This window comes from Entelurus aequoreus, linkage group LG12 (genome assembly GCF_033978785.1).
Source record: "Entelurus aequoreus isolate RoL-2023_Sb linkage group LG12, RoL_Eaeq_v1.1, whole genome shotgun sequence".
In the NCBI taxonomy this organism is placed as follows: Eukaryota; Metazoa; Chordata; class Actinopteri; order Syngnathiformes; family Syngnathidae; genus Entelurus; species Entelurus aequoreus.
The window spans coordinates 57,435,371-57,462,448 of NC_084742.1; the positions used below are offsets into that span (position 1 = coordinate 57,435,371).

General features: G+C 38.9%; 1 protein-coding gene across 1 annotated transcript in view; it reads right to left on the reverse strand.

Annotated features, from left to right (window-relative positions):
* Positions 1–302: 302 nt before the first annotated feature.
* LOC133662368 (uncharacterized) overlaps positions 303–27,078 on the reverse strand; it is a 123,048-nt gene continuing 96,272 nt past the window's right edge. The window contains exons 7-12 of the mRNA XM_062066300.1: positions 26,396–26,433; positions 26,237–26,304; positions 24,148–24,248; positions 14,893–14,999; positions 595–710; positions 303–492 (exon numbers count right to left, since the gene is read on the reverse strand). Of these exons, the coding sequence (XP_061922284.1) occupies positions 328–492; positions 595–710; positions 14,893–14,999; positions 24,148–24,248; positions 26,237–26,304; positions 26,396–26,433 (595 nt within the window). The 3' untranslated portion in view covers positions 303–327. The remainder of the gene's footprint in view (positions 493–594; positions 711–14,892; positions 15,000–24,147; positions 24,249–26,236; positions 26,305–26,395; positions 26,434–27,078) is intronic.

The following is a 27,078-nucleotide window of genomic DNA, read 5'->3' on the forward strand; positions in this document are numbered from 1 at the left end:
TGGACAAATGGGAATTTTAGTGGGATTTTTTTTTTCATTTTACAAAACTGTTTTGTGTATATTCCACAATAAACACATTTTGGGGGGTAAAATATTGCATACTTTGTGATTTTGTCATGAAAAAACAGGTTTAGACAAAAGGTCATAAAAAAAAACAAAAAAAAACTTTATAACCACAGATAGACCTGAAGTTGATCTAGAGATTTAAGCATTGAATAGAACAATTTAAAAAATGTATATGTGACTTATTTTTAACATTTTTATGACTGACACTGGGACCAAACTTGAAAAATCGATCCATTGTATTGGTTTTGAAAATGAAACATGTCAAAATGGCTGCGCATGTTTTGATTTTTCAGTGGAAAAGGTTGGGGTTGGCGTCTGGCAAAAGATGAACTCAGACCAAAGGAAATAGGAGTTTTTGTCCAGGTCGCATCCAGCCATGACTTGCAACACCCGCACGCAACGTTCCCAAACAGGAAGTTTGACAACCTCAGTGGAAAAACAGCAATGAACACAAATGTTGTGTGAATGCTAGCGTTGTGCGGCACTGTGCACACGACTGGAATAAGTGTAGAGACTTTGCGGACATACTGGAAGATGACACGCAGGCTGAGCTGGCAAGGACAGGCTGGAGGTTTCATATCCAGAAGTGATAGGTGAGTCAGCGGACATTGATCTCATGTCCTGGTGCAGCAAGGCCACCAGATCTGTCAGACACAAATACAAAATCTAATAATAATCACACTTTTACATTTTGATTAAAAAATTACAAAACCCAAAAGCAGTGAAGTTGTCACGTTGTGTAAATGGTAAATAAAAAGAGAATACAATGATTTGAAAATCCTTTTCAACTTATATTCAATTGAATAGACTGCAAAGACAAGATATCTAATGTTCACACTGAGAAACTTTTGTTATCTTTTACAAATTTGGAATTTGATGCCTGCAACATGTTTCAAAAAAGCTGGCACAAGTGGCAAAAAAGACTGAGAAAGTTGAGGAATACTCATCAAACACTTATTTGGAACATCCCACAGGTGAACAGGCAAATTGGGAACAGGTGGGTGCCATGATTGGGTATAAAAGTAGATTCCATGAAATGCTCAGTCATTCAAAAACAAGGATGGGGCGAGGGTCACTACTTGGTCAACAAATGCGTGAGCAAATTGTTGAACAGTTTAAGAACAACATTTCTCAACCAGCTATCGCAAGGAATTTAGGGATTTCCCCATCTATGGTCCGTAATATCATCAAAAGGTTCAGAAAATCTGGAGAAATCACTGCACGTAACATTGAATGCCCGTGACCTTGGATCCCTCAGGCGGTACTGCATCAACAAGTGACATCAGTGTGTAAAGGATATCACCACATGGGCTCAGGGACACTTCAGAAAACCACTGTCAGTAACTACAGTTGGTCGCTACATCTGTAAGTGCAAGTCAAAACTCTCCTATGCAAGGCGAAAACCGTTTATCAACAACACCCAGAAGCGCCATCGGCTTCGCTGGGCCCGAGCTCATCTAAGATGGACTGATACAAAGTGGAAAAGTGTTCTGTGGTCTGACGAGTCCACATTTCAAATTGTTTTTGGAAACTGTGGACGTCGTGTCCTCCGGACCAAAGAGGAAAAGAACCATCCGGATTGTTCTAGGCGCAAAGTGTAAAAGCCAGCATGTGTGATGGTATGGGGGTGTATTAGTGCCCAAGACATGGGTAACTTACACATCTGTGAAGGCGCCATTAATGCTGAAAGGTACATACAGCTTTTGGAGCAACATGTGTTGCCATCCAAGCAACGTTACCATGGACGCCCCTGCTTATTTCAGCAAGACAATGCCAGGCCACGTGTTACATCAACGTGGCTTCATAGTAAAAGAGTGCGGGTACTAGACTGGCCTGCCTGTAGTCCAGACCTGTCTCCCATTGAAAATGTGTGGCACATTATGAAGCCTAAAATAGCACAACGGAGACCCCCGGACTGTTGAACAACTTAAGCTGTACATCAAGCAAGAATGGGAAAGAATTCCACTTGAGAAGCTTCAAAAATGTGTCTCCTCAGTTCCCAAACCTTTACTGAGTGTTGTTAAAAGGAAAGGCCATGTAACACAGTGGTGAACATGCCTTTTCCCAACTACTTTGGTACGTGTTGCAGCCATGAAATTCTAAGTTAATTATTATTTGCAAAAAAAAAAATAAAGTTTATGAGTTTGAACATCAAATATGTTGTCTTTGTAGTGCATTCAATTGAATATGGGTTGAAAAGGATTTGCAAATCATTGTATTCCGTTTATATTTACATCTAACACAATTTCCCAACTCATATGGAAACGGTGTTTGTATATATATATATATATATATATATATATTAGAGATGTCCGATAATGGCTTTTTTGCCGATATCCAATATTCCGATATTGTACAACTCTTAATTACCGATCCTGATATCAACCGATACCGATATATACAGTCGTGAAATTAACACATTATTATGCCTAATTTTGTTGTGATGCCCCGCTGGATGCATTAAACAATGTAACGAGGTTTTCCAAAATAAATCAACTCAAGTTATGGAAAAAAAATGCCAACATGGCACTGCCATATTTATTATTGAAGTCACAAAGTGCATTATTTTTTTTAACATGCCTCAAAACAGCAGCTTGGAATTTGGGAGGAGGTTGAGGTGGGCGGGGTTGAGGTGGAGGGGGGGGGGGTGTATATTGTAGCGTCCCGGAAGAGTTAGTGCTGCAAGGGGTTCTGGGTATTTGTTCTGTTGTGTTTATGTTGTGTTACGGTGCGGATGTTCTACCGAAATATGTTTGTCATTCTTGTTTGGTGTGGGTTCACAGTGTGGCGCATATTTGTAACAGTGTTAAAGTTGTTTATACGGCCACCCTCTGTGTGACCTGTATGGCTGTTGACCAAGTATGCCTTGCATTCACTTGTGTGTGTGAAAAGCCGTAGATATTATGTGACTGGGCCGGCACGCAAAGGCAGTGCCTTTAAGGTTTATTGCCGCTCTGTACTTCTCCCTACTTCCGTGTACAAAAAGTCATGAATTTTACTTTTTGAAACCGATACAGATAATTTTGATACCGATACCGATTATTTCCGATATTACATTTTAAAGCATTTATCGGCCGATATCGGCATTCCGATATTATCGGACATCTCTAATATATATCTACACTACCGTTCAAAAGTTTGGGGTCACATTGAAATGTCCTTATTTTTGAAGGAAAAGCACTGTACTTTTCAATGAAGATAACTTTAAACTAGTCTTAACTTTAAAGAAATACACTCTATACATTGCTAATGTGGTAAATGACTATTCTAGCTGCAAATGTCTGGTTTTTGGTGCAATATCTACATAGGTGTATAGAGGCCCATTTCCAGCAACTATCACTCCAGTGTTCTAATGGTACAATGTGTTTGCTCATTGGCTCAGAAGGCTAATTGATGATTAGAAAACCCTTGTGCAATCATGTTCACACATCTGAAAACAGTTTAGCTCGTTACAGAAGCTACAAAACTGACCTTCCTTTGAGTAGATTGAGTTTCTGGAGCATCACATTTGTGGGGTCAATTAAACGCTCAAAATGGCCAGAAAAAGAGAACTTTCTTCTGAAACTCGACAGTCTATTCTTGTTCTTAGAAATGAAGGCTATTCCACAAAATTGTTTGGGTGACCCCAAACTTTTGAACGGTAGTGTATATATATATCTATATATACAGTACATACACACACACACACACACACACACACTAGTTCAAGCATACACACACCAGGTAGAGTAGTACAATTTTGTCCTCATATTTTTATTATCTCCTAATTTTTTATCTACTTGTATTTATACTTTTTTCTTACAATTTGTGTATTTTTAAAAAAAATACTTTTGTGCTAAAACCTTTTTTTGGGTGAGTGAAAACTGAAGCTAGCGATGTCACGGTCAAAGCGTGGAAATATGGCACCGCCACTTCCTGACTGTTTACAACGAAAACACAACACCAATATTTCTGAATAAATTCCCACAAATGAAGTAGTATTTGGGTAAATTTTAACTATACTGATCTGGTGTATTATTGATTGTTTCCTTGTAAAAAAAACAACAACAAAAAACAACAACCCTATAACAATGAACCAGTCTTTTCAACGGTTCTTTGAAAAGAACGGCTCTTAAAGAAGCCTAAATCCCGCCTTTAATCAGGCAAGGCTTTGTCAGAATACAGGCCTGTTCATGACTTAGCTATCTTGCCAAGTCCTCCACAGGCCCAGCACCACAACTTTGTCTCCAGAAATCAGCAGAGTTGTGCTTGTGCCAGAGGCCTGCACCTGTTGCCCCAGTAGTGGCCACTGCCAAGCATTTGCTCCTCATCACTGCCACATATCAAATTAGCATGACCTATACTTCCAAACTCAGTCAGACAACTTTGCCAGACATCTTCGCCACTAGGATAGCTTCCTACAAGACTTTGCTGCGACGTCGTCAGACAGTAAAAGAGATGCTTATGAAAGAGTCGGTGCGTTGGGTGTGGCGAGAGAGTGCGCAGCAGCAGCATCACAGAATGCGGGTCACATTCTCCCCGTGGTTCTGTCATAAATCTGCTTACACAACATCAGACGTCTGCTAATATTAACATGCTGCACTGTACGTTGTTGCGTTCCCACAAGTACAACTTCAGCACTTGGCCTGGAAGATGCTTCACTTCCACCCTGACCCGAAAGTGTCAAAATGTACCGTATTTTCCGGACCATAGGGCGCACCGGATTATAAGGCGCACTGCCGATGAGCGGGTCTAGTCAGGTCTATTTTCATACCGTATTTTTCGGAGGAGAAGGCACACATTTGTCCTGGCAAACGTTAAAATAACACCGACGTTCCTTGGTTGCAGTTTGTATGTTTTCGCATTCGTAACATGAAAACTACAAGAGTTTGACAGAAATGTTTGCAGGGGCGGATGGTTATGAATAATAACACGTTAATAACATAAAAACTATAGTTAAAAATTTGACCAAGTTATGAATAATAACACATTAATAACATAAAAACTATAGTTAAAAATTTGACCAGGTTTTGAATAATAACACATTAATAACATAAAAACCCTAGTTTAAAAAGTTTACATCAACTGTTACTCTCTGGTGGATTACAATTGGCGCACAACAAGACTGTTTATTTTGACAATATGTATATTTTTTCTTTAGTGGTATCAGCTGCCAATTGTGGTGGCGTCACAGTGACAGCTGAAGTTGCTATGTTGGTCACGTCGATAAAATTTGGCACCTGCCTTTAATCCCCAATTTGTTATTAGCTAATAGCATGTGTGATTTCAGCGTATCATTTTTTTTCTTCGAATTTAATGCTTTTTAATTCAATTAAAGTTCTTAATTTTTGAAAATTACCTTTAACGACTTTTAATGCTTTTTATTGACTCGCAGAAAACCCCGTAATTGCATAAAAACGGTAATAGTTGGACAAAAAATGTTTGCAGCACAAACGTTGCGGGGAGGATGGTTATGAATAATAACACGTTAATAACGTGAAAACTAGAGTTAAAAAAGTTTACATCAACTGTTACTCTCTGGTGGTTTACAATTGGCGCATAACAAGACTGTTTAATCTGACAATTTATAATAATAATAATAATAATAATGGATTAGATTTATATAGCGCTTTTCTAGACACTCAAAGCGCTTCACAGAGAAGTGAGAACCCATCATTCATTTTTACAACTCATTCATTCATCATTCATTCTCCGGTGTGAGCGGCACCGGGGGCAAGGGTGAAGTGTCCTGCCCAAGGACACAACGGCAGCGATTTTTGGATGGTAAGAGGCGGGGAGCGAACCTGCAACCCTCAGGTTTCTGGCAAGGCCGCTCTACCCACTACGCCATGCCGCCCCATACATATATTTTTTCTGCAGCAGCAGCTGCCAGTTGTGGTGGCGTCACGGTAACAGCTGAAGTTGCTTTGTTGGTCACGTCGATAAAATTTGGCGCCTGCCTTTAATCCCCAATTTGTTATTAGCTAATAGCATGTGTGATTTCAGCGTATACCGTATTTTTCGGACTATAAGTCGCAGTTTTTTTCATAGTTTGGCCGGGGGTGCGACTTATACTCAGGAGCGACTTATGTGTGAAATTATTAACACATTAGCGTAAAATATCAAATAATATTATTTATCTCATTCACGTAAGAGACTAGACGTATAAGATTTCATGGGATTTAGCGATTAGGAGTGACAGATTGTTTGGTAAACGTATAGCATGTTCTATATGTTATAGTTATTTGAATGACTCTTACCATAATATGTTACGTTAACATACCAGGCACCTTCTCAGTTGGTTATTTATGCCTCATATAACGTACACTTATTCAGCCTGTTGTTCACTATTCTTTATTTATTTTAAATTGCCTTTCAAATGTCTATTCTTGGTGTTGGCTTTTATCAAATAAATTTCCCCCAAAAATGCGACTTATACTCCAGTGCGACTTATATGTTTTTTTTCCTTCTTTATTATGCATTTTCGGCCGGTGCGACTTATACTCCAGAGCGACTTATACTCCAAAAAATACGGTATATAAGGCGCATTAAAGGGGTCATATTATTTTTTTATTTTTTTTGTCCTGTCAGCTTCTCAGGTAAAACATATAGTTGATGTAGATGCCCATATAGGCTGTTCAGATTTACTTTACAAAAGAGAAGTGTAATAATAATAATAATAATAATGGATTAGATTTTGTATCACACTTTTCTATTATTAGATACTCAAAGCGCTCACAGTAGGATCCTTCTCTTGTTGCCTTATTTGTATTTGACTTTATTAAATGTATTTATATTATCATTTGGTGCAGCCGGGCCGGAGCAGGAGGGGATAGAAAGAGAAAAAAAGGAAGACAGAGGGGGGAAATTGTGGGACATAAGGCAGAGACACAAAAACAACAACAGCAAACACAACAATAACAATAACAACAACAATAGAGCAACATCAGCAAATACGACATGGTCAAATATAATGGTAAAAGTGATAGCAAAGGAGCAGTTAGCGAAATAAATAATAATACAAAAATGACAATGAGCATTATTACACTACAAATGGAGCAATACAAAAACCAATAGAAATAGCGCTATTGATAATGAACAATACCAATAATTTTCTTCTATTATCAACAATACAGTTGTTCAAATGCAACAATACACATACATAACGATAACTAGAGATACAAAAGAATGCAGAAAAATGGAGGGGAAGAAAGAGAAGCAACCTATATTAACCTTGTAGATTGTTATAGTAACAATAGGTTAAGCTTTGTCAAAAGAAAGTGCATCTCTACCCTCCTTCAAAACCTCACTAAAAGAACAGCTCCAGGCAACTTCAACCCTAGACTAACACCCTCCCTCCACCACACATCCCACCTCCCCGGATTGTAATTAATTAATCAAATGTAAATAATCAAATATATATACTTGTTCTTATGCTTTCTGAGCTCACTGCTCGCTGTACATATCCAACCAAGTCAGACCTACACGGTTTCAATGTCCATTTCTCAGATGATATAATTGTTGATGACTGACGTGCTGATATCAACCAAACCTAACCCCCCCACCCCTCCACACCCCCCCCCCCCACCCCCCCGATTGTAAATAATGTAAATAATCCAATGTATATACTCTGATGATGATTAACTTGTGTGATGACTGTATTATGATGATAGTATATATTTATACCATGAATTGATTTAAGTGGACCCCGACTTAAACAAGATGAAAAACTTACTCGGGTGTTACCATTTAGTGGTCAATTGTACGGAATATGTACTGTACTGTGCAATCTACTAATAAAAGTCTCAATTAATCAATCAATCAATCAGTCAGTGTGCCATGTGTTACCCAGTTTATTTTTTTTCTAAATGTAAAATACTTCCTTGTGGTCTACATAACATGTGATGGTGGTTCTTTGGTCAAAATGTTGCATAGATGATGTTTTACACATCATCTTCAAGTCACTTTCTGACAGTCGCTTCAGGATGCGCCGTTTTGCAGGCGGTTTTTTGATTGATTGAAACTTTTATTAGTATATTGCACAGTACAGTACATATTCCGTACAATTGACCACTAAATGGTAACACCCCAATAAGTTTTTCAACTTTTTTTAGTAGAGGTCCACGTTAATCAATTCATAGTAATTCACGGTCTTATTTACGTGGCTCACCTTCGACAGCGTCTTCTCCCCGTCATCTTTGTTGTAGCAGTGTAGCGTGCAAGGACGGGAGTGGAGGAAGTGTCAAAAGATGGCGCTAACTGTTTTAATGACATTCAGATTTGACTTCAATCAATAACAGAGCAGCATTTCCTCATCCGGACACAACAACAACGCCGGAAATGTGTCTCATGAAAAACCGTCCGACCGGAACTCTCTAATAACTAAAGTTCCTTGGGTGAATAATGTAGACTCACTACACCGGTATGTTTTATGCTTTCATGGCGAGTTTACTGACAGATATAAGTAAGAACTTTACACTACTTTATATTAGAAATGGCAACAGCGGAGGATGAATGTCCCGTAACAAGAAGATAGTGAAAAAGAAGAAGCTTATCCACTACACGGACTACAAAGGCGGACGCGCGCAAATTTTTAGGACTTATGCAGACCCCAAATACACATCAGCAGGTACCAAAGAAGGTAAGAAAAGTTTCTTTTGCATAATATTGCGAAACAAAACGCCAGATAATATGTCTTACCTTATACACACACCATAATAATACTCCTATGTTGAAGCACAGTACAATCCATCAAGCGGTGTGGCTTCATAGCTTACCAAAGTCCTACTAAAACCTTTTGATAGATTTTTGAGCGCCGTGTGTAATGTTCTATATTTTCAATGGAAGATATACAATTTTGGTGTTGTACTTGAGTCATATTGCAGTGTACACATATATCTTATGTGTGACAGCCATCTACTGTTCACACTTATCATTACACCATGTACCAAATAAAATTGATTCGAGGTCGGTAAGCACAACCAAAATTATTCCGTACATTAGGCGCACCGGGTTATAAGGCGCACTGTCGAGTTTTGAGAAAATGAAAGGATTTTAAGTGCGCCTTATAGTCCGAAAAATACGGTATGCTCAAGTCGTTGGCCTCTTCCCTCCAAGCATCAGCACACGACTTAGCGGCTCATGTTAACACTAAAAATACAACATTAGGCCCTTCTCCGGCTCCCTTTTCTCACTTAAATAAGGTTCCCCTTGTGTTTCCACCAAAAATTACCCAGGTAGATTTAGTTCTTCAGGAACCTTTCAAAGTTCCTCCAAACTAGGCGGGACTTTTCCAAGAGATCTTTTCGTGTCATGCTGTCGAACGCTGATTGGTTGAACATCATTGGGGGCGTTCCTAAAACGTATTTTTCAAACACACAACCTCCATTGCAGAGTAAAGTTATGCGAGACGACTTGTTTATTTCTTATTTATTGTGTGTTTGTATGACAACAAACTTGACAACGGAGAGGACAAAAGGAACTTTCGACTTACAGGAACTTTTGTGGAGCATCTTTCTGCTGAAGAATGTTGATCAGTGGAACTATTTTAGACTTAGACAAACTTTATTGATCCACAAGGGAAATTGTTCCACACAGTAGCTCAGTAACAAAGGATGGAAAGGATAATGCAGTGTTTTTACTCAGCCGGAGTCTTTATGCAGTTTATTGTTATTATTGTTTTAAAACTTCATTTGGATACGCGAAGCTACGAGAAGTGGACGGACTCTTTGAAACGTATTCACGGAGGAGTGCAAAGCCGGATTCGAAGCAACAACCTCAGTTGCTTACTACTCTGACTTTGTTAGATAAATGTGAAATAAAGGAGGCAGCACACAAGTGAAATAAAGGTAAGTACCATCAAATATGAACTATTTACATTATTACATCGTCAGTGACACTCCATTTGTGTAGTTATTAGCCTCAATCCTAGTGAACAGAATGCTAATGCTAACGCTAAAGTCGATGGGTTCATGTTGTCGGCGTGAGATAAACACTGACATTTATTATTGATATATTGTTATGTACAGATTAACACTGACATGTATTATTGATATATTGTTATTTACAGATAACACTGACATTTTTATTGATATATTGTTATTTACAGGTAAACACTGAAATGTATTATTTATATACTGTTTACAGATAAACACTGACATTTATTATTGATATATTGTTATTTACAGATAAACACTGATATGTATTATTTTGTCATTTACAGATAAACACTGACATGTATTATTGATATATTGTTATTTACAGATAACACTGACATTTTTATTGATATATTGTTATTTACAGGTAAACACTGAAATGTATTATTTATATACTGTTATTTACAGATAAACACTGACATTTATTATTGATGTATTGTTATTTACAGATAAACACTGATATTTATTATTTTGTTATTTACACATAAACACTGACATTTATTAATGATATATTGTTATTTACAGATAAACACTGACATTTGTATTTATATATTGTTATTTACAGATAAACACTGACATTTATTATTGATATATTGTTATTTACAGATAAACACTGACATTTGTTATTTATATATTGTTATTTACAGATAACACTGACATTTGTATTGATATATTGTTATTTACAGGTAAACATTGACATTTATTATTTATATATTGTTATTTACAGGTAAACACTGACATGTATCATTTATATATTGTTATTTACAGATAAACACTGACATTTATTATTTATATATTGTTATTTACAGATAAACACTGGTATTTATTATTTTGTTATTTAGAGATAAACACTGACATTTATTATTGATATATTGTTATTTACAGATAAACACTGACATTTGTATTTATAAATTGTTATTTACAGATAAACACTGACATTTATTATTGATATATTGTTATTTACAAATAAACACTGACATTTGTTATTTATATATTGTTATTTACAGATAACACTGACATTTGTATTGATATATTGTTATTTACAGGTAAACATTGACATTTATTATTTATATATTGTTATTTACAGATAAACACTGACATTTATTATTGATATATTGTTATTTACAGATAAACACTGGTATTTATTATTTTGTTATTTAGAGATAAACACTGACATTTATTATTGATATATTGTTATTTACAGATAAACACTGACATTTGTATTTATAAATTGTTATTTACAGATAAACACTGACATTTATTATTGATATATTGTTATTTACAGATAAACACTGACATTTGTTATTTATATATTGTTATTTACAGACAACACTGACATTTGTATTGATATATTGTTATTTACAGGTAAACACTGACATTTATTTTGTATATATTGTTATTTACAGGTAAACACTGACATGTATCATTTATATCAGGGGTGGGCAATTAATTTTTACCGGGGGCCGCATGAGCAACCCGAGCACTGCTGGAGGGCCACATCGACAATATTTCAATTAAATTTTGCTCAATATTATTTTTGATGTATACCGTAAGATAAATAATAATAATAATAATAATAATAATTAATAATAATAATAGTAATACTTCAACATAGTGTGTGTAACAGCATTCCATGACTAATATAAATAAATTAACATTAATAATAAATGACAGTAAAATAAGCACACGTATGACTGAGGAGTCATAGTGTAACTTTGTGTGGTGTTTGAGTTGTCCGACTTTTTGTGTGGCCATAAACGCACCAGTGGTTTAGTGCTATGCGTGTTGGTGACAGATGACAAGTTGGTTTTGGCCTAGTTTTTCGAGATAGAATAGTTTTACTCATGTTTTTGGTGTGGTTATGGCAGAATATAAACAGTTTTGCTCAATAAAGTGATCGATATAATTCCTGTCCTCGAAGCATCTCGATAGACGTTACAATAATTGAACGGTGTTCAATTGAACGGTGTTGACGAACACCGTTAGGGCCGCTTGTTGTCACTGTCACTCAAAGTTGCATTGCAAAATTACATAGAATAAATGTGTTTATTTTGTTTAGAATTCAGATGGGATTTGATTTGGTGCGCGGCATATATTTGCTGCGCGCAGCGGACGCTTGAGCAGTGCGCAATTGCGCAGGCACGCACCTTAGAGGGAACGTTGCTTTGCAGTCCATGTCTTGTTGAAAACACGGCATTCATCATCAACTTTTCTCTTTTTAGCGTCTCGGGTGTAAACCGCGCATCACTTGTCGCTGCATGTGCAGCTTCACTCGCAGGTTACACACGCCCATAAATAATACTTTTCAAAATAAAAGCAGCACAGTTGTATTGCGCGCACGACATAGATGTTTTTTCAACTTTATTTTGTAATTTGTGATTGCAGCTGTTCACATTCACTCACAATCACGCACACGCATACGTCCACACGGAAGTAATACAAATAACGCCTTTCAAAACAAAAGCAGCACCATTGTATTGCACACTCGACATAGATACTTTTTAAAATTTATTTTGTAATTTATAATTGGCCTCACGCGGGCCGGACAGGGACGCACAAAGGGCCGGATGCGGCCCGCGGGCCGCAGAATGCCCAGGTCTGATTTATATATTGTTATTTACAGATAAACACTGACATTTATTATTGATATATTGTTATTTACAGATAAACACTGGTATTTATTATTTTGTTATTTACAGATAAACACTGACATTTATTATTGATATATTATTTACAGATAAACACTGACATTTGTATTTATATATTGTTATTTACAGATAAACACTGACATTTATTATTGATGTATTTTTATTTACAGATAAACACTTACATTTCTTATTGATATATTGTTATTTACAGATAAACACAGACCTTTATTATTTATACATTGTTATTTACAGATAAACACTGTCTTTTATTATTTATACATGGTTATTTACAGATAAACACTGACATTTATTATTTATACATTGTTATTTACAGATAAACACTGACATGTATTATTTATATATTGTTATTTACAGATAAACACTGACATTTAACCTTAAGTTCCTGAACTGAACTAAAATGAATGGTGCCTTAAAATTCCGCTTATCGGCCTGCCTGACTACTAATAATCGATATCGGCCCTGAAAAAATCATATGGGTCCACCTCTATGAAAGATACTTATGAGGTCTGCATGCAGCATGTTTGGGGGATGAGGGTTACAAAACCCTGAACAAGTCAATGAGTCACCTCCAATGTTACGTTCAGATATGTGAGCTCTGCTCCCTGGTGAGTCCAGACGCTATTTTCATCTGCTTGTGTCATTTCTCCAACAACACCAGACGGACACACAAATGGCAAATCATGTTAACTGATGACTACCATGTATGTATTACCCACTAAATACAGTCCAGCCTGTGTTATGTCTATGGCGGCCACATCAATTTCTCCCGCAGAAAAAAGTCATATTATCTCAGCAGGCACAAGACATTGATACAACGTTGATTACACGTACATGTCCTTTAAAACTGACTTTGAAACAACATTGCAAAATAGTTGTATCTGTAGAGTGAGACAACGTTGATGTCCAACGTTGGTTCCATGTTGTTGGTTGGAAAATGACCAAATATCAATGGTCAAATCAACGTCACAACCCAACATTGAATAATGTTGTCAAAAAGCATGTTGTTTCAACGTTGTATTTGTGTTGAAGAATTTTGGTTGGGAAATTACCAAATTTGAATGTCGTTGTATGTGTGTTGAAAAATTTTGGTTGGGAAATTACCACATTTCAATGGTCAAATCAACGTCACAACCTGAAATTGAATAAACATTGTCAAAAAGCATGTTGTTTCAACGTTGTATTTGTGTTGTAGAATATTGGGTAAAAGATGACCAAATTTCAATGGTCAAATCATCGTCACAACCCGATATTGAATAAATGCTGTCAAAAAGCATGTTGTTTCAACATTGTATTTAAGTTGTAGAATATTGGTTGGGAAATGACAAAAATTCAATGGTCAAATCAACGTCAGAACCTGACATTGATTAAACGTAATCAAAAAGCATATTTTTTCAACGTTGTATGTGTGTTGTAGAATATTGGTTGGGAAATGACCACATTTCAACGGTCAAATCAACGTCACAATCTGACATTGAATAAAGGTTGTCAAAAAGCATGTTGTTTCAATGTTGTGTTTGTGTCATAGAATATTGGTTGTGTAAAGACCAAATTTCAATGGTCAAATAAACGTCACAACTCAACATTGAATAATGTCGTCAAAAAGCATGTCGTTTCAACGTTGTATTTGTGTTGAAGAATTTTGGTTGGGAAATGACCAAATTTGAATGTCATATCAAAATCACAACCCAACATTGATTAAACGTTGTCAGAAAGCATGTTGTTTCAACGTTGCATTTGTGTTGTAGAATATTGGTTGGGAAATGACCAAATTTCAATTGTCAAATCAACGTCACAACCCGACATTGAATAAATGTCAACAAGTTCTCAACGTTGTTGTAATGTCTTGTGCCTGCTAGATATACCGTGTCTCATTCTGCATCCCCAAAACAGTTTTTGACTCCGTATGGCGACCACCGATATCAACATTTGCAGTCCGTGAAATTGATGATATGAAGAAAATAAGAATGTTTGCTCGCAATTCATGTTTGTTGTTTCTGTGCTGTAATTAATGCGTGTAATCAGGAACAAGCTGTTTTTGTAGCTACATTGCAAACAAAACCTCAACTTTTTTGTTAGTTTTTTGAGAATTGCAGCAAGCTACACCGCAAGCAGCTTGCTACATCAAAGCTGTGGGCTCGCAGGCTCAGGCGTGTCTCCAAGACTTCCAAGGAGTTGCGTAAGTAGATGCTTCACCGAGGTGCTCCAAATGACCTTGCCACGACCTTCAGTTTCCAGTGACTCACCTCCTCTCAGGTACGTGCAGGCCGCTGGAGGCGGACGGGTGTCCAGGATCAGAGTGGCAGGTGGGGTGCCACTGGCGCACGCTTCAAACGGGGGAAACATGGCGACACTACGGGAGAAACGGCATTTTAGTGCGAGAGGTTGAGCACGCTCACCCCGGGGATGACATGTAGAGGACGGTCTTGACCTCCGCCAAGATGTGTCAGGGTGCAGCGGGTCGACCCTGTCAAGAGGACAAGAAGTCAAAACAAATCAAAGCCCTTTAATCTTCTCTGGAGAAGAGAACAAAGAACTGCTTTTAGCCACAAAAAAGTTGAAAAAAATACCTTATAATTTTTGCGCTTAAGAAATGTTTCTATGACTTTTTCTCCAGACTTCTGTTTGTTTCATATTGTCATTACTGCCACAAGTGGTGGAAGAGTGTATTACAACTGAGTACCGCTGCGGCCCATACGTACCACAACTTTGTTGCATTTTTGCATGCTAATATTAGGGATGTTAAGATGGAACCAAGTATCAAAATCCATGATTTTGGAGGTTGAAACAAACAAATGTAGCTAAAAAGCTAGTATAAAACGTTAGCATAATGACATAGTGCTGGCTAGTGTACTTCTTTTTTTTTTTTTTTTTTTAGTGTACTTCTAGGATATACTTCTATCGTTAAGAACCACTGGTATAAAGTACAAAACCAAAAGCAGTGAAGTTGTCACGTTGTGTAAATGGTAAATAAAAACAGAATACAATGATTTGCTAATCCTTTTAAACTTATATTCAATTGAATAAACTGCAAAGACAAGATATTTCATGTTCACACTGAGAAACTTCTTTGTTTTTGCAAATAATCATTAACTTAGAATGTAATGGCAGCAACACATTGCAAAAAAATTGTCACAGGGGCATTTTTACCACTGTGTTACATGGCCTTTCCTTTTAACAACACTCAGTAAACATTTGGGAACTGAGGAGACACATTTTTTAAGTGGAATTGTTTCCCATTCTTGCTTGATGTACAGCTTAAGTTGTTCAACAGTCCGGGGGTCTCTGTTGTGGTATTTTAGGCTTCATAATGCGCCACACATTTTCAATGGGAGACAGGTCTGGACTACAGGCAGGCCAGTCTAGTACCCGCACTCTTTTACTATGAAGCCACGTTGATGTAACACGTGGCTTGGCATTGTCTTGCTGAAATAAGCAGGGGCGTCCATGATAACGTTGCTTGGATGGCAACAGATGTTGCTCCAAAACCTGTATGTACCTTTCAGCATTAATGGTGCCTTCACAGATGTGTAAGTTACCCATGTCTTGGGCACTAATACACCCCTATACCATCACAGATACTGGCTTTTACACTTTGCACCTATTACAATCCGGATGGTTCTTTTCCTCTTTGTTCCGGAGGACACGACGTCCACAGTTTCCAAAAACAATTTGAAATGTGGACTCGTCAGACCACAGAACACTTTTCCACTTTGCATCAGTCCATCTTAGATAAGATCGGGCCCAGCGAAGCCGGCGGCGTTCCCGGGTGTTGTTGATAAATGGCTTTGGCTTTGCATAGGAGAGTTTTAACTTGCACTTACAGATGTAGCGATGAACTGTAGTTACTGACAGTGGTTTTCTGAAGTGTTCCTGGGCCCATGTGGTGATATCCTTTACACACTGATGTCGCTTTTTGATGCAGTACTGCCTGAGGGATCCAAGGTCCATAATATCATGGCTTACGTGCAGTGATTTCTCTGAACCTTTTGATAATATTACGGACCTTAGATAGTGAAATCCCTAAATTCCTTGCAATAGCTGGTTGAGAAAAGTTGTTCTTAAACAATTTACTCAGGCATTTGTTGACAAAGTGGTGACCCTCGCCCTGTCCTTGTTTGTGAACGACTGAGCATTTCATGGAAGCTGCTTTTATACCCAATCATGGCACCCACCTGTTCCCAATTAGCCTGTTTACCTGTGGGATGTTCCAAATAAGTCTTTGATGAGCATTCCTCAACTTTCTCAGTCTTTTTTGCCACTTGTGCCAGCTTTTTTTAAAACATGTTGCAGGCATCAAATTCCAAATGAGCTAATATTTGCAAAAAATAACAAAAGTTTTCCAGTTTGAACATTAAATATCTTGTCTTTGCAGTCTATTCAATTGAATATAGGTTGAAAAGGTGCCAACTTCACTGGTTTTGGGGTTTGTACTTCCGTCAGGACGTCTTACAGCCATTCTCATGGTGTTTGATGGCGCTATCTGTCTTGTTTCCTGTTGATTAGATAGCATCTAAAACGTTTATGACACAGTGCAATCCCTCTGCTGATAATGGTGTCCATGCAGGAAACACATTGTCCTCAGCCAAGGACATGTTCTAATACTGTATATTGCAACACAAGTATTTACTTCTTGGTATTTACTAGAGCCGTGCACGTTATTGACTACACACACAATATTATTAAAACACAATTGATTCATGTTTCAAAGGGATTTGTCAAGAACGTACAGTTGTCATTTAAAACAGCTTACCTGCGTTGTTTTAATAAAGACAAACACTCACCGCCGGGGGGAAATATGTATGCTCTTTGTGATGTTATTGTACTAAAGAATTTATAATAAACGCTTCATAAAAGAACGATTCAGTCGGTGAATTGACAGTATGTTTACTCAGCTGTGAGTTTTGAAATGTATCCCGAAGGTGATCCCGTCGTTGCTGAAGTCAACTAAGTTAGTCCTTCCTGTGTGCTTCTCTGTGCTATGGTTTCTTTCTTCAGCACTTGCCTCCATTAAGAGTGATGGAAGCAGCTAAAAGCAATCTAATGTAGGTCAACATACAGTCTCAATCAAAAGTGTACATACACTTGTAAAGAACATAATGTCATGGCTGTCTTGAGTTTCCAGTACTTTCTACAACTCTTATTTTTTTGTGATAGAGTGATTGGAGCACATACTTGTTGGTCACAAAAAAACATTCATGAAGTTTGCCTCTTTTATGAATTTATTATGGGTCTACTGAAAATGTGAGGGTCAAAAGTATACATACAGCAATGTTAATATTTGCTTACATGTCCCTTGGCAAGTTTCACTGCAATAAGGCACTTTTGGTAGCCATCCACAAGCTTCTGCTTGAATTTTTGACCACAAAATTGGTGCAGTTCAGCTAAATGTGTTGCTTTTCTGACATGGACTTGTTTCTTCAGCATTGTCCACACGTTTAAGTCAGGACTTTGGGAAGGCCATTCTAAAACCTTCATTCTAGCCTGATTTAGCCATTCCTTTACCACTTTTGACCTGTGTTTGGGGTCATTGTCCTGTTGGAACACCCAACTGCGCCCAAGACCCAACCTCCGGGCTGATGATTTTAGCTTGTCCTGAAGAATTTGGAGGTACCGTATTTTTCGGACTACAAGTCGACGTTTTTTTCATAGTTTGGCCGTAGGTGCGACGTATACTCCGGAGCGACTTATGTGTGAAATTATTAACACATTATTGTAAAATATCAAATAATATTATTTATCTCATTCGTGTGAGTGACGAAAAAAATGTCAGCAATCGTCACACACACGTCAGCAATCGTCACTCACACGCCAACCAATAAGAATTTGGCGGGGGCGAGTCATGGCAGAAGTGCATTGTGGGCCATGATATGCTAACTGCTATATGCTATACGCTGCTGCCGGAGCTATTAAAATGGATCACATCAACAATCGCATTAACTTATAAAAACTGAGAAGGCCTGAACTAAAATGGCACCGAAAAGGAAATCATATACTGCCGATTACAAGCTGGATGTAGTGAAATATGCTGCAGAGAACAGCAATCGAGCAGCAGAAAGAAAGGACGCTAGCGGCGCATACCAGAGGCGACACAGAGGAAAAAGATTTCATGGGATTTAGCCATTGGGAGTGACAGATTGTTTGGTAAATGTATAGCATGTTCTATATGTTATAGTTATTTGAATGACTCTTACCATAATATGTTACGTTAACATACCAGGCACCTTCTCAGTTGGTTATTTATGCCTCATATAACGTACACTCATTCAGCCTGTTGTTCACTATTCTTTATTTATTTTAAATTGCCTTTCAAATGTCTATTCTAGTTGTTGTATTTTATCAAATAAATTTCCCCAAAAAATGCGACTTATACTCCAGTGCAACGTATATATGTTTTTTTCCTTCTTTATTGTGCATTTTCGGCCGGTGCGACGTATACTCCGGAGCGACTTATAGTCCGAAAAATACGGTAATCATCCTTTTCATTGTCCCATTTAAAGCACCAGTTCCATTGGCAGCAAAACAGGCCGAAAGCATAATACTACCACCACCATGCTTGACGGTAGACATGGTGTTCCTGGGATTAAAGACCTCACCTTTTCTCCTCCAAACATATTACTGGGTATTGTGGCCACCCATCCATCCATCCATTTTCTACCGCTTATTCCTTTCGGGGTCGCGGGGGGCGCTGGAGCCTATCTCAGCTACAATCGGGCGGAAGGCGGGGTACACCCTGGACAAGTCGCCACCTCATCACAGGGGTATTGTGGCCAAACAGCTAAATTTTTGTTTCATCTGACATCCCATGGACTAAGATAAGACCTTCTGGAGGAAAGTTCTGTGGTCAGATGAAACAAAATTTGAGCTGTTTGGCCACAATACCCAGCAATATGTATGCCTACCGTCAAGCATAGTGGTGGTAGTATTATGCTCTGGGCCTGTTTTGCTGCCAATGGAACTGGTGCTTTACAGAGCGTAAATGGGACAATGAAAAAGGAGGCAAATTTTTCAGGACAAGCTAAAATCATCAGCCCGGAGGTTGGGTCTTGGGCGCAGTTGGGTGCTCTAACAGGACAATGACCACAAACACACGTCAAAATTGGTAAAGGAATGCCTAAATCAGGCTAGAATGAAGGTTTTAGAATGGCCTTCCCAAAGTCCGTGTGGACAATGCTGAAGAAACAACTCCATGTCAGAACACCAACATATTTAGCAATTTTGTCAAGAGGAGTGGTCAAAAATTCAAGCAGAAGCTTGTGGATGGCTACCAAAAGCACCTTATTGCAGTGAAACTTGCCAAGGGACATGTAAGCAAATATTAACATTGCTGTATGTATACTTTTGACCCAGCACATTTGCTCACATTTTCAGTAGACCCATAATAAATTCATAAAAGAACCAAACTTCATGAATATTTTTTGTGACCAACAAGTATGTGCTCCAATCACTATCACAACCAGTCTGTGGTTGCCAGTGATCTGTTCTACATGGTAGTGTGCTGCTGGAATGAAAATGTTCCTGAGGGAACTCTCCTGAAGGAATCAATAAAGTATCCATCTATCTAAATTAGCTGAACAGCTAGCATAAAATGTTAGCATGCTAATATCAGAGATGTTAGCATACTTTCATGATGGTTCCAAGTATCAAAATTGATGATTTTTAGCTTTAAACATTCAAATTTAGCGAGAAAAATACTAGGATAAAACGTTAACAGGATGACATAGGAAATAGCGTACTTCTAAAATGGCGCCAAGTCGACCTCTATGAGGTCTAACTTCTCGATAGCAAAAAAATCCTGAATCCAGGCACCCAACAATCATTAAAAACCCACCAATTTTTGCAAGATCATCAGTTCCGGGAAAATATTTCATATTTTCAGGGTCCCCAACACAAAATTTTAAAACTCTAGCGCCCCTTGGAAATGAGAAAAAATTAGCCCCTCCTACAAGATTTGCGTATTGTCACGGAAATTGCTGTGACATTTTGCTGATCATTCGCAATTCTTATGTAAGACAAGAAGACATGTTTTTCTTTTTTTTAACGCATTCTAAATCTTAAATACATTTTAGCTAACGTCAGCTAACAATGAAGCTAATTAGACTACACTATTGCACCCATAAAATCCTCTAAAAAACATCCCAGAAGTGCCAACAATAATCCACTTGGATGTCGTGACCTGAATATTAACAAGTATTAGCGATATTGTTATTATAAGTGCTGACACAGACAAACTATTTTTTAGTGGCGCCGTGAACACAGAGAGCTAACTAGCGTATGCTGCTACATTGACATATTGAGCTGCTGCATCGCCTCTGAGCTGGTGAAAGTTCATTCTACAATATAAATCATGCCTCTCGCCTGGATAGTAGAAGGTTGTGGACATAAACCCACAAGTTGGTCAACTTTGACATTCAATTTAGACCCGGAGATAGCCGGAAAGACACGAAAAGACGCTATGGATTTTTTTTATCCAAACGGCAAGATACAAACATCCCATCAGTCTTTATCCCAGTGAGAGCCATACTAGCCAACCCTCCCGTTTTTAGCGGGAGAATCCCGTTATTCAGCGCCTCTCCCGACAACCTACCGGCAGAGATTTTCTCCCGACAAACTCCCGGTATTTAGCCGGAGCTGGAGGCCACGCCCCCTCCAGCTCAATGCGGATCTGAAACTGAGTGCGGACAGCCTATTCTCACGTCCGCTTTACCACAATATAAATACGCTTGCAAGTTCCAAAACGAATGGAAACAAGAATTTCAGTTCATCCAGGACAGTTCGAAGGGGAAGGTGTATGTTGCCTGTAAATATGTAGAACAGACTTCTCCATTGAACACGGTGGCCGAAATGATTTCTCAGTCATGAACAGAGAAGTTAAACAGGACAATACTGCCATCTAATGGATAGATAATTCAAGTATTTCTTTTATGTAAATAAAATAAATATATATATATATATAGCTAGAATTCACTGAAAGTCAAGTATTTCATACATATATATATATACATATACATACATATATACATACATATACATATATATATATATATATATATATATATATATATGAAATATATATATATGAAATATATATGAAATACTCGAGTTGGTGAATTCTAGCGGTAAATAACCACGCCCCCAACCACGACCCCCGCCCCAACAACATTCCCCCACCGATATTGGAGGTCTCAAGGTTGGCAAGTGTGGTGAAAGCAGACATTGTACAGTAAGTGATTGTTGTATTATGTTTGTATATCTTGTTTAGCACTTAGCAATACTGCTACATGATGTCATACCAAAGACTATAAAAATGGGAGCCATTACCTCCCTGCTTGGCACTCAGCATCAAGGGTTCGAATTGGGGGTTAAATCACCAAAAATGATTCCCGGGCGTGGCCACCGCTGCTGCTCACTGCTCCCCTCACCTCCCAGGGGGTGATCAAGGGTGATGGGCCAAATGCAAAGAATAATTTCGCCACACCTAGTGCTTCTAAAATTGTAGATCATCCTCCTTATATTCAGCTTCAAAAATTGAAGTTTCTGGATCATCATTTGTACCAAAGTAGTCTTTGTTGTCTCTCATGAAGTCTGACATGATTAGTAGTGGTGTTGTTGTTGCCGCCGTATGCTAAAAGTGAATAAAATATGTCAATGTTACATGTTTTAGGGCCCCGGCAGCAAAAGGCTCTATTGGAATTGCTTCGTTTATTAATATTCTCAGACTACGATCGCATTTTTGAGACACTTAACGAGAACAAAAACTCTCAAATTTTTGTAAGCGTATTCAGTCCGGCGAAAAATTTGGTATTTTTGGTGTTCCAAACACGAAATGTCAAAATTGATTCTGTAGCACCCCCTTGGAAATGAGGAAAAAAATCGTCATGAAAATGGTCGCAGACGTCTATCATGACAGAAATCACATAATAGTCTCAAGAATCCATCATTGAAAACACTGAAATCACATAATAGTCTCAAGAACCCATCATTGAAAACACAGAAATCACATAATAGTCTCAAGAATCCATAATTGAAAACACAGAAATCACATAATAGTCTCAAGAACCCAAGAACCCGTCTTGTTTCCCTCTGCAGTTATCAGGCCAAAAACAGGGGTGGTAGTATAATGAACGCCTCCTCGGCACTCTTACCAAATGAGCCGGGGTTAAGATGATGGCTACTCCACAAATAGGCGATGATAAACATCGAAGGAATTTCACCCACGCCATAGGACGTGGGCCTGGCATGGCGCCACAAAACTGTCAACATTTGTAATAATCAAAGTGTGTATTGTTAAAATGCTCTCACGCTACAAAGTTTTTAGGGTGGGACAGAAATGGTGAACCAACTTCAAAATATTCACAATGAAAACAAAACAGAAATAATTACAGCCAATACTTAGGAATGATTCCCACCAATAAAGTTATATTTGTATGAATTTGAATTATTCCATTTCACATCTTATATTTTAACTCCTACCTGGGATTGTTCCTGTGGTAGAAAAAACTGTGTTTTAAACAGCTCTTTGGAAAGAACTGCTCGAGATCCGGCTCCATGACTCTCATGTTTAATTTTCAATCAGTTGAAGTCAAAGATGTAAAACTTTAACTATATACACAAAATACCTATTCCTCTCAAATATTGTTGACTAATCTGTCTAAATCTGTGTTAGTGAGCATTTCTTCTTTGCCAAGATAATCCATCCCACCCCAGGTGCGCCTTAGGCTGCCCACTCTGAAATGTGCAGTTTTCTCACACAGCACAATGCCACAAGTTTTGAGGGAGTGTGCAGTTGGCATGCTGACGGCAGGAATGTCCACCAGAGCTGTTGCCCGTGGATTGAATGTTAATTTCTCTACCATAAACCATCTTTAAAGACGTTTCAGAGAATTTGGCAGTACATCCAGCCGGCCTCACAACCGCAGACCACGCGCAACCACACCGTCCAGGACCTCCACATCCATGATCGTCTGAGACCAGCCACCCGGACAACTGCTGCAACAACCGGTTTGCATAACCGAATAATTTCTGCGCAAACTGTGAGAAACCGTCTCAGGGAAGCTCATCTGCGTGCTCGTCATCCTCATCGGGGTCTAGATTTCACTGCACCAGCCACCCGGACAGCTGCTGCAACAACCGGTTTGCGTAACTGAAGACTTTCTGCGCAAACTGTGAGAAACCGTCTCAGGGAAGCACATCTGCGTGCTCGTCGTCCTCATCGGGGTCTAGACTTCACTGCAGTTCCTCGTCGTAACCGACTCGAGTGGGAAAATGCTCACATTTAATGGCGTCTGGCACATTGGAGAGGTCTTCTCTTCACGGATGAATCACTGTTTTCACTGTTCAGGGCATATGGCAGACAGTGTGTGAGAGAGAGGTTTCCTGATGTTAATGTAGTGAATGGAGTGGCCCATGGTGGGGGTGTGGTTCTAGTGTGGGCCGGGGTATGTTATGGACAACCAACACAAGTGCATTTTGTTGATGGCATTTTGAAGGCACAGAGATACCGTGATGAGATCCTGAGGTTGTGCCAATCACCCGAGACCATCACCTCATGTTGCAGCAAGACAATGCAGGGCCCCATGTTGCAAGGATTTGTAAACAGCTCCTGGAAGATGAAAACATACAAGTTCTTGCACGGCCAGCATACTCAGCGGACAAGTCAGCCATTGAGCATGTCTGGGATGCTGTGGATCGGCGTACAGGACAGCGTGTTTCACTTCCTGCCAATATCCAGCAACTTGGCACCGCCATCGAAGAGGAGTGGCCTTTTATTGTGGTCAGCCTAAGGCACACCAGTGCAATAATTATGCCGTTTCATCAGCGTCTTGATATGCCACACCTGTGAGGTGGGATGGATTACCTTGGCAAAGAAGACTAACACAGATTTAGACAGATTTGTTAACAATATTTCAGAGGAATAGGTCGTTTGTATATATAGTCAAAGTTTTACATCTTTGACTTCAACTCATTATTATTATTATTTATTATTTACTTTTCAAATGATATCTCAATTATGTACACTGGTGCTGGAATTTTAATTTTCCAGAGGGAACTCTCCTGAAGGAATCAAAGTACTATCTATCTGTCTATCTATCATGATGTCATGATCCCTGGTCCGGATCATGTTGTAGTTAGTTATGTTCTGTTAGTTTTGGACTCCCTTAGTTCCTGTTGTGTGCACTCCTGGGTTTATTTTGGTCACCATGGGGATTAATTGGGTTCACCTGCGTCTGGTTAGTGGTCCCACGCTCAACTGCTGTCAACCACTAATCAGAGAGCTATTTTATTCACTTTGCTCGCCACGCTCAGTCTGCCGTCACTGTTTGCTGCACGCAACAGGCACGTAGGTTCATGTCTTGTTCCTATGTTCTTGAGTCCTATGCTAAGTTTGTACCTTAGCTTCACGTGCGCAGGGTTTCCCACACATGCATTTATTTGTGGCGGCCCGCCACGAAAGAATTACGTCCGCCACAAATAAAAATAAAAATAAATTTAAAAAATGTAAAAAAATTATTAAATTTTTTTGTCCTGTCCAGATTCTCAGGCAAATCATATAGTTGATGTAGATGCCCATATAGGCTGTTCAGATTTACTTTACAAAAGAGAAGTGTAGGATACTTGTCTTGTTGCCTTATTTGTATTTGTATATGCAGGAGCTCAGAGTACCAAGGAACTGGCCAAATGTATGGAGAATCGGGATGACTGGAAGCAACGATGGAAGGCTCGTCTGAGGACGACCTAGAGAGAGACTACTGTTTTCTGTTTATTTGTTACTGACTGTGGTAAGACACCTCTGCCTCTGTTTCACTTTATGTTGCTGGTAAATAATATGGTTGTAGTAGTAGGGGCGGCGGCGAAGTTGGTAGAGTGGCTGGGCCAGCAATCGGAGGGTTGCTGGTTACTGGGGTTCAATCCCCACCTTCTACCATCCTAGTCACGTCCGTTGTGTCCTTGGGCAAGACACTTCACCCTTGCTCCTGATGGCTGCTGGTTAGCGCCTTGCATGGCAGCTCCCGCCATCAGTGTGTGAATGTGTGTGTGAATGGGTGAATGTGGAAATACTGTCAAAGCGCTTTGAGTACCTTGAAGGTAGAAAAGCGCTATACAAGTATAACCCATTTATCATTATTTATTTAGTAGTAGGCTAAAGTTAAATTATTTAGTATGCACTAATTAAAGGGGCAGAGCTTTAAGAGACATTTTAGCTTTTATATTTTATAAGATATATTTTTTGTAAGAACCACAATTAATAAATATATTTCAGTGAATAACTTATTGTTCAAATCTGTATATAAATATGTACATAAAGTGTTGTAATTATATTGTAAAATGGATGGATGGATGGATGAATGGATGGACGTTTAAAACCAAACTGTTATTATTAATTAGTAAGTATACATTTTTTGAGCCTTCTTAGAGAAAATCATATCATTGTAGTAAATTATGCAAATTACTCGATAATGTCATGGTGACCACGCCCATAGCCACGCCCCCACCGCCACAGGTAACTTGGGAAACACTGCGTGCGACTTTTGGTTTGCTTCCTGTTTTTTGGTATGTGTTATGATTTGCAAAGATTAAATCATATCCTACCTTCACGCTGTCGTCCGGAGTTGTCCGTTTTGCATCCCGGGAGAACAACCGCGCAGCAAGCTGCAACCCTGCCGTGACACGTGAAAAATGGGAGCACAAACAAAAGTGTTCAGTCTTTCTGAAAGAACGCACAATTCCGTGAAACGGCGAGTATTTCACCTTGAATTGAACCACGTCGGGGTGGTGGCGCTGCAGGCCTGTTGGCCAAGGAGAATCATAAAAACGTGACACAAGCAAGTGCAGATGAAACAAGGACTGATTTCATGGCTTTGGCGGCTGATAACATCTGCACAAATATGAGGAATTCCACAAAAAAATGTAATATACAGGAGCCTGAAGGTCCTCACATGTAGCTCGCCTGAAGGGAACATCTTAGAACAAGGAGAACTGCACTTTTTGATTGACATTTTGCTGATCATTCGCGATCCTTATGTAAGATAAGAAGACGTGTGGGGGGGCGTGGCCTGCGGACTTGCAGCAAAGCGGGGTGTGTCAGGATCGGCTTCGAGATTAGTGACAGGTGCGTAGATAACACAGCTGTGAGTGTTTGTCTGATCACCTGTCGCTCTGTTAAAGGCAGCAGTCGGGAAGGAGAGGAGGTTGTTGATGGTGGAGAACGAGCGAGAGAAACTTTAACATGGCTGAAAAGCACAACTTATTGCAAAATAAATCATTGTTCGCAAAGATGAACACGGCTGTCATGTCCGTCATTGGTGGTCCAGAGAACCCGGAGAAGCAAGACCTCCACAATTTGGCGCCCAATCTGGCTGGACCACCGGAGGCGGGGGAAGTCGATCACCTGACGGCTCTCGCAGGCATGCTCGCAGAGGTGGCGGCGAGCA